The 18,183-nt window shown below is 47.1% G+C and overlaps 1 protein-coding gene across 6 annotated transcripts in view; it reads right to left on the bottom strand.

Moving 5' to 3' along the window:
- Positions 1-18,183, bottom strand: part of si:dkey-33c12.4 (uncharacterized protein LOC560112 homolog) — an 82,772-nt gene that overhangs the window by 11,171 nt on the left and 53,418 nt on the right. For all 6 annotated transcript variants that reach the window (XM_038793107.1, XM_038793108.1, XM_038793111.1 and 3 more), the window contains exons 11-13: positions 17,844-17,985; positions 12,504-12,608; positions 4,249-4,327 (exon numbers count right to left, since the gene is read on the bottom strand). In XM_038793107.1, the coding sequence (XP_038649035.1) occupies positions 4,249-4,327; positions 12,504-12,608; positions 17,844-17,985 (326 nt within the window). The remainder of the gene's footprint in view (positions 1-4,248; positions 4,328-12,503; positions 12,609-17,843; positions 17,986-18,183) is intronic.

Genomic DNA, 18,183 nt, shown 5'->3' with positions numbered 1-18,183 from the left:
CACACCTTCAGGGCTACTTCTTGTCCCAACGCCAACCACTGCGCTTGACAATCAAAAGAGTTAGTTATTATACCAAACGTGTAGTCAGTTGTGTAAAATTGCACAGGGCTTTGTTGAGAGTACAGTGGTGACATGCCCACTCAGATGGTGGAGCAGTGGTAAACTGTGTAGCGTTTTGGTCTCCGTATTTAGAGCCACAGAATTTTACAGCGCAGCAAGAGGCCCTTTGGCCCATCGTGTCTCTGCCAGCTGTCACCCACTTATCTATTCTAAGGAAAGGTGTACTTGCATTGGGGACAGTACAGCAAAGGTTCGGTAAAGAGGTTACTGGATGAGAGGGTGGTCCTATGATGAGAGGTTGAGTAAATTAGGTTGATGTTCTCTGGAGTTTAGAAGAATGACAGGTGATCTCATTTTTAACAATTTAAAGATTCTGAAGGGGCTTGACAGAGTAGAGAGGTTGCTTGTCCTGGTGGGGGATGTAGAACACAGTCTCAGGATACTCGTTTAGGACAGAGGTGAGGAGAAACTGCTTTACTCAAAGGATTGTAAATCTTTGGGATTCTCTACCCCAGTGATTGTTGATGCTCATTTGTCAAATATATTTAAAGCTGAGACAGATTTTTAGTGTCAGCGAATCAGGGATGTTGGGAGCGGGCAGGAACCTAAATGCACGCAGTACACAGAACAAGGTAAATGAGCTTGTTGCGCACATTGAAATTGGCCGGTACCATGTTGTGGGCATCACAGAGACGTGGCTGCAAGGGGATCAGGGCTGGGATCTAAATATCCAAGGATGTATGTCCAATCAAAAGGATATTGGGCAGCACGGTAGCATAGTGGTTAGCACAATTGCTTTACAGCTCCAAGATCACAGGTTCGATTCCCAGCTTGGGACACTGTGCCGAGTCTGCACATCCTCTCCATGTGTGCGTGGGTTTCCTCCGGGTCCTCCCTCAGTCCAAAGATGTGCAGGTTAGGTGGATTGGCCATGATAAATTGCCCTTAGTGTCCAAAATTGCCCTTAGTGTTGGGTGGTGTTACTGGGTTATGGGGATAGGGTGGTGTGGGTTTTGGTAGGGTGCTCTTTCCAAGAGCCGGTGCAGACTCGATGGGCCGAATGGCCTCCTTCTGCACTGTAACTTCTATGATTCTATGACAGGCAGATGGGCAAAGGGGGCGGGGTTGCATTGCTAGTAAGGAATAAAGTTAAATCGATAGCAAGGAGCGGTATAGGATCAGAAGGCATAGAATCTCTGTGGGTAGAGTTGAGGAATCGCTACGGTAAAAAGACCCTGATGGGAGCTATGTACAGGCCCCCGAACAGTCGTCAGGATGCAGGGCAGAAAATAAATCAGGAGATAGAAAAGGCATGTAAAAAAGGCAATTTTACAATAATCATGGGGGACTTCAATATGCAGGTGGACTGGGAAAATCAGGTTGGTCGTGGATCCCAAGAAAAGGAATTTGTGGAATGTCTAAGAGATGGATTTTTGGAGCAGATTGTGACAGAGCCTACCAGGGAACAGGCAATTCTGGATTTGGTGATGTGTAATGAGGCAGACCTGATTGGGGAACTTAAGGTGAAGGAATCCTTCGGGAACAGTGACCACAATATGATAGAATTTACCCTGCAGTTTGAGAGGGAGAAGCTGCAATCAGATGTAACGGTATTACAATTAAATAAGGGTATCTACAAAGAAATGAGGGAGGAGCTGTCCAGAGTTGATTGAAAAAGGAGCCGAGCAGGGAAGACAGTGGAACAGCAATGGCAGGAGTTTTTGGGGGTTATTAGGGAGGCACAACAGAAATTCATCCCAAGAAGCAGGAAACATGCTCAGGGGAGGACGAGGAATCCATGGTTGACGAAGGATGTCAAGGACAGGATAAAGGCTAAAGAAAAAGCATGCAAAATGGCGAGGATTGGTGGGGAATCAGAGGATTGGGAAGCCTTTAAAAGCGAGCAGAGGACAACTAAAAAAGCAATAAGGGGGGAGAAGATGAAGTATGAGTGCAAGCTAGCTAGTAATATAAAGGAAGATAGGAAGAGTTTCTTTCAATATATAAAAGGTAAGAGGCAAAAATAGACAATGGACCACTAGAAATTGTGGCTGGAGAAGTAATAATAGGAAAGAAAGAAATGGCAGACGAACTGAATAGTTACTTTGCATCAATCTTCATGGTGGAAGACACCAGTGGGATGCCAGATCTTCAGGAGAATCAGGTGGCAGAGGAGAGTGCAGTGACCATTACTAAGGAGAAGGTTCTGGGGAAACTGAAAGGTCTGAAGGTGGATAAGTCACCTGGACCGGATGGACTACACCTCAGGGTCCTAAAAGCGATAGCTGAGGAGATTGTGGAGGCATTAGTGATGATCTTTCAGGAATCACTGGAGGCAGGAAGGGTCCCAGAGGATGGGAAAGTGGCTAATGTAACACCGCTGTTTAAAAAGGGAGGGAGGCAGAAAATGGGAAATTATAGGCCGGTTAGCCTGACTTCGGTCAGGGGTAAGATTTTAGATTCTGTTATTAAAGATAAGATCGCGAAGCACTTGGAAGTGCATGGTAAAATAGGACTGAGTCAGCACGGCTTTGTCAAAGGGAGGTTGTGTCTGACAAATCCGTTAGAGTTCTTTGAGGAGGGAACAAGGAAGTTAGACAAAGGAGAACCAGTGGACATAATTTATTTAGATTTCCAGAAGGCCTTTGACAAGGTGCCGCATAGGAGACTGTTAAATAAGTTAAGAGCTCATGGTGTTCAGGGTAAGATCCTGGCATGGATAAAGGATTGGCTGACTGGCAGAAGGCAGAGAGTGGGGATAAAGGGGTCTTTTTCAGGATGGCAGCCAGTGACTAGTGGTGTGCCTCAGGGGTCTGTGCTGGGATCAGAACTTTTCACAATATACATTAATGATCTGGAAGGAGGTACTGAAGATACTGTTGCTAATTTTGCAGATGTTACAAAGATCTAGAGAGGGTCAAGTAGTATTGAGGAAGCAAGAGGGCTGCAGAAGGATTTGGACAAGCTAGGAGAGTGGGCAATGAAGTGGCAGATGAAATACAATGTGGAAAAGTGTGAGGTTATGCACTTTGGAAGAAGGAATGGAGGCATAGACTATTTTCTGAATTGGGAAATGTTTAGGAAATCAGAAGCACTTGGGAGTCCTTGTTCACGATTCTCTTTAGGTTAATGTGCGGGTAGGGCAGCACGGTGGCCTAATGGTTAGCACAACCGCCTCACGGCGCTGAGGTCCCAGGTTCGATCCCGGCTCTGGGTCACTGTCCGTGTGGAGTTTGCACATTCTCCCCGTGTCTGCGTGGGTTTCGCCCCCACAACCCAAAAATGTGTAGAGTAGGTGGATTGGCCACGCTAAATTGCCCCTTAATTGGAAAAAATAATTGGGTAATCTAAATTTTAAAAAAAAAGGTTAATGTGCGGGTTCAATTGGCAGTTAAGAATGCAAATGCATGTTCGCATTTATGTCAAGAGGGCTAGAATACAAGACCAGGAATGTACTTCTGAGGCTGTATAAGGCTCTGGTCAGACCCCATAGGAGAAACACCTTTACCCAGAGAGTGGGGAGAATGTGGAATTCGCGACCACAGGGGGGAGATTGAGAATAATAATAATAATCACTTATTGTCACAAGGAGGCTTCAATGAAGTTACACATTCTGGTGCCTGTTCGGGGAGGCCGGTGTGGGAATTGAACCCGCGCTGCTGGCCTTGTTCTGCATTACAAGCCAGCTGTTTAGCCCACTGAATCTAGGCAAGCACATTCTCCCACTCACCAAACTCCACCTCGGCTCATGCTGTCGAGGCCTTCATCCATGCCTCTGGACTTGAATATTCCAATCCACTCCAGACTGGTGTCCCGTAGCCTCACTAACTATGCAGCATTCACCCATCACCCCCTGGTGCTCAGTGGATCCTCGTTGAGCCTAAACTTTTACATTTTCATCTTGGTTTCTAGATCCCTTCCTGATCTCACTCCTCATGATTCTGAGTTCTTGAACATTCCTATTTTCAATACTTTATGCCTCAAGCGACTAAGACCCTAAACTCTGTGATTCCTTCGCTAACACTCTTTACCTTACTCACCACCTCTTGGACATTGCTTTAAACTTGCCTTATTTGAAAGCACTCCTGTGAAGTGACATGGCACTTCATGCTGAAGGTGCTGTATACGTACAAGCTGCTGACAGACAAAAGTGAGACACACAGGTAATACAACAAGGAAGGCTCGTACCTGAAGACAATAGTGCTTGTTCTAAACTCCCGCATTTATTTAGAGTCTCTTCACAATATAGCTGAGAAAAACCTCGCTCCTGCAAATTCAAAAAACAAAACAGGTTTCAACATCAAATGGGAAGATGGAGGGGTCAGGGGTCGCAGCTTAAAGAACAACCCCACTCAATTAGCTCCAAGGTAATAAGTGAGCGCAGTGCGTCTATTACCTACAAACAACTCCAAGATAACATCAGTCTCCAGTGCACTCCAATTCCTTGAGTGAAGTACAGACATTTCAAGGTGCTTGATCAATACAGGTTAGGCATATGCATGCACTTGGCTCAATTGTTTGGACTTTCCTTCCGAATTAGGAAAAATGACTTCCAATCCCATTCCAGAGACTCGGGCAAAATAAATCCAGATTGACACCTGGGGCATGGGGCCGTACAGCGGCACAGTGGTTGGCACTGCTGCCTCACAGCGCCAGAGACCCAGGTTCAATTCTGACCTCGGGTGACTGTGTGGAGTCTGCACATTATGCCCGTGTCTGCGCGGGTTTCCTCCGGGTGCTCCGGTTTCCTCCCACAATCCAAGGATGTGCAGGTTAGGTAGATTGGCTATGCTAAATTGCCTTGAGGTGAGGTTACGGGGATGTTGGGGGGGGGGGGGGGGGGGGGGGGGAATTGGGCCTAGGTAGGGTGCTCTTTCAGAGTGTCAGTGCAGACTCGATGGGCCTAATGGCCTCCTTCAGCACTGTAGGGATTCTATGGTTCAATGACAATTCAGCACTCCAGAAAGTGCTGCATTGTCAGAGGGGCTGTTATATCAAATAAGGCTAATAACTGAAAAGGAGGAGATATTGAATAGGCTGATTGAACACTTTACACCCATGCTCAAAAAGAAGTACAATTTATTGGAGTTCTTTGAAGGAGTCACATGTGCTGTGGGTAAAGGGGAACCGGTAGATGTGCTGTACCTGGATTTCCAGAAGGCATTTGATAAGGTGCCACATCAAAGGTTAGATAAAAGGTTGCCCAAAATAAAAGGTCATGGTTTAGTGATAACATATTGGATTGGATTAAAGATTGGCTAGCTAACAGGAAACAGAGTTGGCACAAATTGGCATTTTTCGAGTTGACAGGATGTGATCAGTGATGTGTCACAGGGATCAGTGCTGGGGTCTCAACACCTTACAATTTACATAAATAACTTGGTGAGGGACTGAAGGTGCGGTTGCTAAATCTGCTGACGACAAAGATAGGTAGGAAAGTAAATTGCGAAGACGACGTAAAGTGGTGATAAAGGGACATGAATAAGTTAAGCGAGTGGTTAAAGATCTGGCAAATGGGAGTATAATGTGGAAAAAGTGAAATTGCTGATTGCCGACAGAAAAAATAAAAAAACATTATCTAAACAATGAGAGATTGCAGAGCTCTGAGTTGCACAGGGATCTGGGCGTCCTAGTGCATGAATCACAAAAGGAAGACATACAGGTTCAGCAAATAATCAGGAAAGCTAATAGGATGATGGCGGGTGGGTGCCTGGGTATCAGCGGAGCGAATGGGGGGGTTTGGCCGGGGGGGGGTTAAGAGAGGGAGGGGTTTGTTTCCTGTTGCTGTGGTTGGCTTTTGTATTTCTAGGTTATGAATTTATTGAAAATGCCTTCAATAAAATGTTTCTGAAAAAAAAAAGGGCTGAGCGGCCTGCTCCTAATTCATAAAATCATATGGATTTCAGTGTCAGGGACCTGGGTTCGATTCCCAGCTTGGGTCACTGCTGTGAGGAGAGTGCACGTTCTCCCCGTGCGATCAATGTAGTGTATGTGGACTTCAAAAAAGCATCTGATGAAATGCCTAGTTAAAGCTCATCAGCGTAGGTAGATCAACGGGACTATTGCAGCAGAGGAACAACATTGGCTGAGTGACAGGGAACAGCATGTAGTGGTGAGCGGCTGTGTTTTCAGACTGGAGGAAGGTTTATCGTGGCATTATCGAGGTGGTCAATGTTAGGACCAGTGCTTTTCTTTTTTTAATAAATTTAAAGTACCCAATTAAATTTTTCCAATTAAGGGGCAATTTAGCATGTTCAATCCACCTAGCCTGCACATCTTTGGGTTGTGGGGGCGAAACCCACGCAAACACGGGGAGGATGTGCAAACTCCACACGGACAGTGACCCAGAGCCGGGATCGAACCTGGGACCTCGGTGCCGTGAGACTGCAGTGCTAACCACTGAGCCACCGTGCTGCCCTACCAATGCTTTTCTTAACCTCTATATTGAAGAATTCAAACTTGGTGCACAGGGCACAATTTCAAAAGTGACAGGGAATACAAAACTCCAAAGTATTGCAAACTGGGAGGAAGACAGCGACAGACCTCAAGAGGACGCAGATGGGTTGGTGGCATGGGCAGGCATGTGGCAGATGAAATTCAATGCAGCAATGTGTGACTTTATACATTTTGGTAGGAAGAACGAGGCGAGATATAAAATAACGGGTACAGTTGTAAAGGGGATGCAGGAGCAGAGAGACCTGGGTGCATAGATGCACAACTCATTGAAGATAGCAGGACAGGTTGAGAGCACGGTTAATAAAGCATACAGTGCGGGCGGCACGGGACGCGGTGGTTAGCACTGGGTCTGCGGCGCTGAACGCGGGTTCGAATCCCGACCCTGGGTCACTGTCAGTGTGGAGTTTGCACATTCTCTCAATGTCTGTGTGGGTTTCCAAAGATGTGCAGGGTAGGTGGATTGGGCATGCTAAATTGCCCCTTAATTGGAAAAAAAAATAACTGGGTATTCTAAATTTATATTAAAAATCTAAAGCATACAGTATCCTCGGCTTTATTTTTTTTTTAAATTTAGAGTACCCAATTATTATTATTTTTTCCCAATTAAGGGGCAGCTTAGCATGGCCAATCTACCTACCCTGCACATCTTTAGGTTGTGGGGGTGCGACCCACGCAGACATGGGGAGAATGTACAAACTCCACACGGACAGTGACCCAGGGCCGGGATTCGTACCCAGGTCCTCAGCGCCGCAGTCCCAGTGCTAACCACTGCACCACATGCCGCCCTATCCTCAGCTTTATCAACAGGGGCATTGAGGGTTAAAGCAAGTAAGTAAGTCATATAGAACACTAGTTTGGCCTCAAATGGAGTACTTCATCCAATTCTGGGCACCACACTTTCGGAAGGATGTGAAGGCAGTCAAGAGAGAGCAAAAAAGATTCACGAGAATGATGCCGGAAAACTCCATTTACGTAGATCGATTGGAGAAGTTGGGGCTGTTCCCCTTGGAGAAGATGAAGAAGATATTTGATAGAGGTGTTCAAAATCACGGCGGGTCTGCACAGAGTAGATATGATGCACTGTTCCCATTGTCAGATAGATCTAAAACCAGAGGACAACGATTTGTGAAAGGCAAAGGAAACAATGGTGACCTGAGGAATAACAATTTCACGCAGCAAGTGGTTAGAGTGTGAAATGCGTTGCCTGGGAGTGTGGTTGAGGCAGATTCAATCAGGTTTTCAAAAGGGAATTGGGTCATTATCTTAAGGGGAGAAACGTGCAGGGCAATGGGGAAAGGGCAGGGTAGTGAAACAGCATGGAAGCGATGGGCAGAATGGCCTCCTTCTGTGCTGCAACCATCCCATGATTCAGGTGGATGAGAAATACCACATTTTGAAGGGTATCGTGGAGTTAACGTCACACAGTGTCATTTTCGGTACAGGAGGCCATGCGGGAGATCAAGTCCGTGTCGAAGTGCGCCCGCTATGCTGGTAAACATTTATCCCATAAAACCAGAATTCATCAGACTCATTCAAATACCAAAATAATGCACTACAGCTGTTGAAAATCTGAAATAACAGAAAATTCTGCTTTTCTCTCCACAGATGCTGCCTATCTCGGAGTTAACGTTTTACCTCGTTGACCCTTTCATCAGAGAATGAACTGAGATCCTGGTTTCTCAGATGAAGTTCATTACCTTCATTAATGAACCTGAAACATTAACTGTTTCTCCCTCCACAGATGCTACCAGACCTACGGAGTATTTCCAGAACTTTAACATCAGTCTCATCGCTATTTAGAAGACATCCCTGTACGGAAAGCAGTTGTTGCATTTACCTCCTTAACGGCAGAGATTACAAAAACAAATCAACTTCTCTTTCTTTTTAAAACAATAAATTTACAATGCCCAATTGTTTTTTTCCAATTAAGGGGCAATTTAGCATGGCCAATCCATCTACCCAGTACATGTTTTGTGTTTTGGGATTGAGACCCACGCAGACACAGGGAGAATGTATCAACGGCCTCAGGTGACTGTCTGTGTAGAGTTAGCACTTTGCCCCGTGTCTGCGTGGGTTCCCTCCGGGTGCTCTGGTTTCCTCCCACAGGTTAGGTGGATTGGCCATGTTAATCATGTAGGGTGCTCTTATCCAAATAGCCCATGACTGGAAAGGGATCCACAAATGGAACCTCACCAGCCTGACGGAGGAAGTTAAAAAGGACCTGCAAAGATGGAACACACTCCCGCTCTCCCTCGCGGGGAGAGTTCAGACGATCAAAATGAACGTACTGCCCAGGTTCCTCTTCCTGTTTAGATCCATTCCGATCTACATCCCCAAGGCCTTTTTCAAAGCGCTGGACAAACTCATCATGGCGTTCGTATGGGGGGGTAAAAATGCTAGGATCCCAAAGAAGGTCTTACAAAAAACAAAAACCAGGGGAGGGTTAGCCCTCCCGAATCTACAATTCTACCACTGGGCAGCAACAGCCGAGCGAGTAAGGGGATGGATCCAGGAGCCAGAAGCTGAGTGGGTGCGTGCGGAGGAGGCCTCCTGCATGGGAACCTCCCTCCGGGCCCTCGCCACGGCAGCACTCCCATCCCCACCCAAAAAACACTCCAGCAGCCCAGTGGTGACAGCCACCCTCCAATCCTGGAACCAACTGCGGCAGCAACTTGGCCTGACCAAAATGTCGAACAGGGCTCCCATCTGCAACAACCATAGGTTCACACCAGCACTGACTGACGCCACCTTCAAAAGGTGGAGGCAGGACGGGGGGACACTGACAGTCAGGGACCTATACACGGACGACAGGATCGCAACACTGGACGAACTGACAGAGAAATTTCAGCTAGCTGGGGGGAACGAGCTACGGTACCTGCAGCTCAAAAACTTCCTACGAAAGGAGACGAGGACGTACCCACAACCGCCACGACAGACACTACTGGAAGACCTACTGGACGCAAGTATCCTAGAGAAAGGGAACTGTAGTGACATGTATGACCGACTGGTAGATAGGGACGACACCGTACTGGACGCAACAAGGAGGAAATGGGAGGACGACCTGGGGATGGAGATAGGGTGGGGACTCTGGAGCGAAGCAATGCATAGGGTCAACTCCACCTCCACGTGCGCAAGGCTCAGCCTGACGCAACTAAAAGTGGTACATAGAGCCCACTTAACAAGAACCCGTATGAGTAGGTTCTTCCCGGAGGTGGAAGACAGATGTGAACGGTGCCAAAGAGGCCCGGCCAACCACGCCCACATGTTCTGGTCTTGCCCCAGGCTCGTGGAGTACTGGACAGCCTTCTTCGAGGTTATGTCCAAAGTGGTGGGAGTGAGGGTGGAGCCATGCCCGATAGTGGCGGTCTTCGGGGTTTCAGAACAGCCAGATCTATTCCTGGGGAGGAGGGCGGACGCCCTTGCCTTTGCCTCCCTGATCGCCCGCCGTAGAATCCTGTTTGGCTGGCGGTCAGCAGCACCGCCCAGAGCTGCGGACTGGCTGTCCGACCTCTCGGAATCTCTCCAAATGGAGAAAATCAAATTTGCCATCCGAGGGTCGGACGACGGCTTCCACAGAACGTGGGAGCCATTCATGCAACTGTTCCGGGACCTATTTGTGGCCAATGTACAAGAGGAAGAATAGTCGGGGGAAGGTAGCGGGAGGGGGGGGGGGGGGGGGCTACAGGTTCGTTACGGGGGTTCGATGGCTAGCTAAGGCCCAAAACCAAACTAAATAAACATGTTGAGGGGGGGGGGGGGGGGCGCAGTTACTACTACGAAGATGCTTACCTGTAAATATGTATGTTAATTTTTGCGTGTTTGTTTTTTTTCTCTCCTAACAATTTGTAATTTGTTCAATATAAAATATGAAAACTGAATAAAAACATTTATTAAAAAAAAAATGTAGGGTGCTCTTTCTAAGGGCCGGCACAGACTCAATGGGCCCAATAGCCACCTTCTGCACTGTAAATTCTATGATTTCTCTTTCTAACACTCAGAAAAGGGGGCTGGTTTAGCTCACCAGGCTAAATCGCTGGCTTTTAAAGCAGACCAAGCAGGCCAGCAGCACGGTTCGATTCTCGTACCAGCCTCCCCGGACAGGCGCCTGAATGTGGCGACTAGGGGCTTTTCACAGTAACTTCATTGAAGCCTACACGTGACAATAAGCGATTTTCATTTCATTTCAAAACACTGAAGGACAGTCCTCTGGTTCAGCAATTTCCTCCATTTATTCCCCCTTCATGTCTCACCAAAGGGATTGATAATTGCTCATGTCCAACTACATGGGAGCAACTCCGAAAACTTTGGCTCGGAAGCAAGCCTTCATGTGCAAGTGGGCATTGTGTGTAGACTGCTCAACAATGGAGGGCTTCACTAATGCAGGATTCAGCCCACATCCCAGGGGCGAACACATGGTCTTCCCAGCCAGGATCACTGGACAGTCAGTCATCAGGAACATTGTGCTTCGGCGCTGAGGACCCGGTTTCGATCCCGGGCAACCATCCGTGTGGAGTTTACACATTCTCCCAGTGTCTACGTGGGACTCACACCCACAACCCAAATAGATGTGTAGATGTCCCCTTAATTGGAGAAAAATTAATTGGGTACTCTAAATTTACATTTTAAAAAACCTTGTATGTTTTGGAGGTCCAGGATCACCACAGGTGACAAAAATCAGCTCTCACATCAATGAGCATTGACCTCTCATGACAAACCTTCACTCGCTGTTCATCCTGTTACATACAACAGTATTCACTGGCCCTACACACCCTCATTCAGTGCCCTCCCATTATCTATCCCCATACTCACTGCCACTCCCATTCTACACACACACACATACATTCCTTGCCCTTCAGAAGGTGGTGAGCTGCCTTCTTGAACCGCTGCAGTCCATGAGGTGTAGGTACACCCACTGTGCTGTTAGGGAGGGAGTTCCAGAATGTTGCCCCAGCGACAGTGAAGGAACGGCGATATATTTCCAAGTCAGGGTGGTGAGTGACTTGGAGGGGTACCTCCAGGTGGTGGGGTTCCCAGGTGCCTACTGCCCTTGTCCGTCTAGACGGCAGTGGTCGTGGGTTTGGAAGGTACTGCCCAAGGAGCCTTGGTGTGTCCCCATAGTACAGTGCTGCCAATGTGCATACTCCATGTTTCTATTAATAAAACCAAGGAATCCGTATGCTTTTTCAAAAAAACAAAAAGCCTTCCCAACTTTTCTCGCCATCTCCATGGGTTTCTGAATTTTTACCTGCACCCACCACTTCTCATTCTTCCAAAAAAAAACATACATCAATTACACCCTTCTGCACCAAGTCTCATCTGATTTGTGTTTGCCCGTTTCACCAGCCTATATCCTCCTGAGGTCCGTCACTATTGTCTGCACTGTTCACTTGACATTGGAGTTTGTCAGCTGCAAACTTTGAAATCATGCCCTGTATACCCAGCCCAGGTCATTAATCTATATCAAAAAGAACAGTGGTCCCAATACCAATTAGGGCAAGCGGTGGCTTGGTGGAATTGTCACTGGACTAGTAAACAAAAGACCCAGGGTAAAGCTCTGGGGTCCCAGGTTCAAATCCCACCACTGCAGATGGCGAAATTTGAATTCAATAAAAATCTGGAATGAAATGTTTAATGACCACCATAAAACCATTGTCGATTATCGTAAAAACCCAAATGGTTCACTAATGTTTTTTAGGGAAGGAAATCGGCAATCCTTACTTGGTCTCGCCTACATGTGACTCCAGACCCACAGCAATTAGGGATGGACAACAAATGCTGGCCCAGCCTGCGCCATCCAGATCCCATGAACAAATATTTTTAAAATCTCTGCGGAACAGCCTTTCTCTCCAGCCTGAAAACAAACATTCACAACTGCTCTCTGCTTTCTATCCCTTTGTCCATTTTATACCCATGCTGCCATGCCCCTTTAACCCCAAAGGCTTCACTACTTAAATATATTATCCCATTCCCCCCATTACATCACTCACCATCATCAGCTGGATCTGGACTTGAAGTAGTTCACATTCAGCATCTTTACAGGAACGATCGATTCTCAGCACCTCCTGAAAAGCCTCTATAGCCTCTATATATCTCTGCATGCGAAAGGAAAGAACTGTGGTTATAATGGCAAAGGGCATGATGGTTGGGTCAGCACAGGGAATTTCCTACTCAGATGGTAAGGGCTGATGGAAGAGATGAAGCCTGTGTATTAGAGTTACTGGGATGTCAGTGTGTGGGACCCTGGTACTGAAGCAGCAACCCCGAGGTCACAAGTTCAAACTGTCATGTCAGAGTGCCTTTAAGAATTCGATGTTTAAGAAATGTACCTTTCAGAAATGAAGCTGATCATATTACTGAAGTGATGTCACGGTGGCGTGGGGGGGGGGGGGGGGGCGGCAGCTGAGCTCACTTCTGCTTTTTGGGAGTTTTTAGTTTCAGTTTTGAAGAAAGCTTGGGTGTGGCTGTGAGCTGCATTGCTGGTGATCTCTGCCATGAAGGACTATCTCTTAAACCTTTGGTGAAATCAGAATTGTAAAAAGGTATCAGTATTGAATATAAATCTAATGTGCTTCTGTTTGAAGGATTTGTTAAGTCGTTCGGATGTGTAAAGGAACAGTTTGCAGGATTGGGCAGTGTTGTATTATTTTCGGGGTTACCTTTGAAGTGAGGGGTGTTAAGAGATCCAATGTGTATTTAAAAGGTTAATTGGAGTTCATGGAATAAACATTGTTTTGTTTTAAAAACCACATGTCCATAATTGTATTACTACACCTGGGGAATAAGCCGTGTGCTTCAACAGCAACAATCCAATAAAGGTGGGGGTTGGTTGAATTCCATGATACATTTTGGGGTTCTGAAAATACCTCTCCCATAACAAAACCCCACTATGGCAAGATACAAATATGAATCCACCAAATCTGGTAGCTTGCGAACCAACAGCAAGAAGAATGTCCATGACGCTGTCAGATAGTCGCAAATCCCAAATTCTTTACCAATGTCCTTCCAGAAAGGGAACTTGCTGTCTCTATCCACTCCAGTCTGCACGTGACTTCAGTCCCACAGATTGATTACTAATGCCCCCTAGACAAGGGATGGGCAATAAATGCCCACGGTCTATCCCAATGGGTGACGGGCAATAAATGCCCATGGCCCGTCCCAATGGGAGATGGGCAATAAATGCCCACGGTCTGTCCCAATGGGAGACGGGCAATAAATACCCACGGTCTCTCCCAATGGGAAATGCGCAATAAATACCCACGGTCTGTCCCAATGGGGAATGCACAATAAATACCCACGGTCTGTCCCAATGGGGAATGGGCAATAAATACCCACTGTTTGTCCCAATGGGGAATGGGCAATAAATACCCACGGTCTCTCCCAATGGGAAACGGACAATAAATACCCACTGTTTGTCCCAATGGGGAATGGACAATAAATACCCACGGTCTGTCCCAATGGGGAATGGACAATAAATACCCACTGTTTGTCCCAATGGGAGATGGACAATAAATACCCACGGTCTGTCCCAATGGGAGACGGGCAATAAATACCCACGGTCTGTCCCAATGGGGAATGGGCAATAAATACCCACTGTCTGTCCCAATGGGGAATGGACAATAAATACCCACGGTCTGTCCCAATGGGGAATGGGCAATAAATACCCACTGTCTGTCCCAATGGGGAATGGGCAATAAATACCCACGGTCTGTCCCAATGGGAGACGGGCAATAAATACCCACTGTCTGTCCCAATGGGGAATGGGCAATAAATACCCACTGTCTGTCCCAATGGGGAATGGACAATAAATACCCACGGTCTGTCCCAATGGGAGACGGGCAATAAATACCCACTGTCTGTCCCAATGGGAGATGGGCAATAAATACCCACTGTCTGTCCCAATGGGGAATGGACAATAAATACCCACTGTCTGTCCCAATGGGAGACGGGCAATAAATACCCATGGTCTGTCCCAATGGGGAATGGACAATAAATACCCACGGTCTGTCCCAATGGGGAATGGGCAATAAATACCCACGGTCTGTCCCAATGGGAGACGGGCAATAAATACCCACTGTCTGTCCCAATGGGGAATGGACAATAAATACCCACTGTCTGTCCCAATGGGGAATGGGCAATAAATACCCACGGTCTGTCCCAATGGGGAATGGGCAATAAATACCCACGGTCTGTCCCAATGGGGAATGGGCAATAAATACCCACTGTCTGTCCCAATGGGGAATGGACTATAAATACCCACTGTCTGTCCCAATGGGGAATGGGCAATAAATACCCACGGTCTGTCCCAATGGGGAATGGACAATAAATACCCACTGTCTGTCCCAATGGGAACTGGACAATAAATACCCATGGTCTGTCCCAATGGGGAATGGGCAATAAATACCCACGGTCTGTCCCAATGGGGAATGGGCAATAAATACCCACTGTCTGTCCCAATGGGGAATGGGCAATAAATACCCACTGTCTGTCCCAATGGGGAATGGACTATAAATACCCACTGTCTGTCCCAATGGGAACTGGACAATAAATACCCACGGTCTGTCCCAATGGGGGCTGGACAATAATTACCCATGGTCTGTCCCAATGGGAGACGGGCAATAAATACCCACGGTCTGTCCCAATGGGAGACAGGCAATAAATACCCACGGTCTGTCCCAATGGGGAATGGGCAATAAATACCCACGTCTGTCCCAATGGGGAATGGGCAATAAATACCCACGGTCTGTCCCAATGGGAGACGGGCAATAAATACCCACGGTCTGTCCCAATGGGGAATGGGCAATAAATACCCACTGTTTGTCCCAATGGGGAATCGGCAATAAATACCCACGGTCTGTCCCAATGGGGAATGGGCAATAAATACCCACTGTCTGTCCCAATGGGGAATCGGCAATAAATACCCACTGTCTGTCCCAACGGGAATGCACAATAAATACCCATGGTCTCTCCAAATGGGAGACGGGCAATAAATACCCACGGTCTGTCCCAATGGGGGCTGGACAATAATTACCCATGGTCTGTCCCAATGGGAGACGGGCAATAAATACCCACGGTCTGTCCCAATGGGAGACAGGCAATAAATACCCACGGTCTGTCCCAATGGGGAATGGGCAATAAATACCCACGTCTGTCCCAATGGGGAATGGGCAATAAATACCCACGGTCTGTCCCAATGGGGAATGGACAATAAATACCCACGGTCTGTCCCAATGGAGAATCGGCAATAAATACCCACGGTCTGTCCCAATGGGGAATCGGCAATAAATACCCACTGTCTGTCCCAACGGGAATGCACAATAAATACCCATGGTCTCTCCAAATGGGAGACGGGCAATAAATACCCATTTTCTGTCCCAATGAGAATCGGACAATAAATACCCACGGTCTGTCCCAATGGGAGACGGGCAATAAATACCCACGATCTGTCCCAATGGGAGACGGGCAATAAATACCCACGGTCTGTCCCAATGGGGACTGGACAATAAATACCCACGGTCTATCCCAATAGGGAATGGGCAATAAATACCCACTGTCTGTCCCAATGGGGAATGGACAATACCCACGGTCTGTCCCAATGGGAAATGGGCAATAAATACCCACGGTCTGTCCCAATGGGAACTGGGCAATAAATACCCACGGTCTGTCCCAATGGGAAACGGACAATAAATACCCACGGTCTGTCCCAATGGGGAATGGGCAATAAATACCCACGATCTGTCCCAATGGGAGACGGGCAATAAATACCCACGATCTGTCCCAATGGGAGACGGGCAATAAATACACACGTCTGTCCCAATGGGGAATGGGCAATAAATACCCACGGTTTGTCCCAATGGGAAATGGGCAATAAATACCCACGGTCTGTCCCAATGGGAACTGGGCAATAAATACCCACGGTCTGTTCCAATGGGAAATGGACAATACCCACTGTCTGTCCCAATGGGGAATGGGCAATAAATACCCATGGTCTCTCCCAATGGGGAATGGACAATACCCACGGTCTGTCCCAATGGGAAATGGGCAATAAATACCCACGGTCTGTCCCAATGGGTAATCGGCAATAAATACCCACTGTCTGTCCCAACGGGAATGCACAATAAATACCCACGGTCTATCCCAATGGGGAATGGGCAATAAATACCCAGGTTCTCACTGGAACGATGGAGGTCGAGCGGCGACCTGACAGAGGTCTACAAAATTATGAGGGGCATAGACAGGGTGGATAATCAGAGACTTTTTCCCAGGGTAGAGGGGTCAATTACAAGGGGGCATAGGTTTAAGGTGCGAGGGGCAATGTTTACAGGAGATGTACAAGGCAAGTTTTTTTATACAGAGAGTGTCCAGGTTGGTGCCTGGACCTTGCTACCGGAGGTGGTGGTGGAAGCAGGGACGATAGTGACATTTTAGGGGGCATTTTGACAAATACATGAATAGGATGGGAATAGAGGGATACGGACCCTGGAATTTTAGAAGATTTTAGTTTAGATGGGCAGCATGATCGGCACAGGCTTGGAGGGCCGAAGGGCCTGTTTTTTGCTGTACTTTTCTTTCTCTCTCCCAATGGGAAATGGGCAATAAATACCCATGGTCTCTCCCAATGGGTGTAGGACAATAAATACCCACAGTCTGTCCCAATGAGGGACAGGCAATGAGCCATTTTTCCCATATCTGAGCTTTTGATACACAAATAGTCTTGGTCGCAGGGTAACATTGGACTTGGTTAGTGTTGAGAGTGGGAGAAACCATGTCAGCAGGACAGGTGGGAAATTGGCCAATTTCAAAGCAACCAACAATTTATACTGCTCAAGAAATCATTGTTGATTGACTGGTAAGCCGACTCTGATTGGTCAAGGTGTTGCCCTGGTGATTTTCATGGCAATGTCTCAACAAATCAGCACTTGTTCTCAGCCAAATCACTGGAGACATTTAAGAGTGGGTGAAAGCAGAATGATTGGGTACAACACCCAAAGACCATGAGCATTTGGAGATGGTTTGGGCAGCATGTTCCAACAGTGATCAACAAATCTTTAATGCATCTTCTGGCCAGTAACAAGGATCCAGTTTTTAATAGAAAGCCAGAAATAGCAACCTAATGAAACACAACAGTAGAGTATGTGTTCATAACAACAATCACACAGAAGAGAAGGGACATACTTGGGGGGGGGGGGGGGGCAACTGACCTGAATATCGGGGTACAAAGCCTCAAAGAGGAATGAAGTAACATTCACAAAACTACAACACATAGAATTAGACCCAAAGATCCTGTTACAAACACAAAAAGGTCAGAACAAAATCAAGACAAAAGATACCTTAACTCCAGCTAATGCTCTAGCTTTCCTGAAATATCCCTTTGGCCAGGAGGGATTCAGGTTCACTGCTATCTGAGCATCACTCAGTGCTCGACTATACTGCTTCAGTCTCTCATAGCAGTAAGAACGGTTTCCAAATAGCCTGTGGAAGAATCAAAGTCAACCCAAAGATTATATAGGGATTTGTCAACACTCCCAGGACAGGGTTAGACACAAAATCTCCCTCTGCATTCTCCCCATCAAGCACTCGCAGGACAGGTACAGAACCGAGTTAGATACCGAGTAAAGCTCCCTCTACTCTGTCTCCATCAAACACTCCCAGGACAGGTACAGAACGGGG

This window comes from Scyliorhinus canicula, chromosome 3 (assembly GCF_902713615.1).
Source record: "Scyliorhinus canicula chromosome 3, sScyCan1.1, whole genome shotgun sequence".
Classification (NCBI taxonomy): Eukaryota; Metazoa; Chordata; class Chondrichthyes; order Carcharhiniformes; family Scyliorhinidae; genus Scyliorhinus; species Scyliorhinus canicula.
Note: the sequence above shows the minus strand (reverse complement) of the source record. Positions and strands in the feature narration are given on the sequence as shown.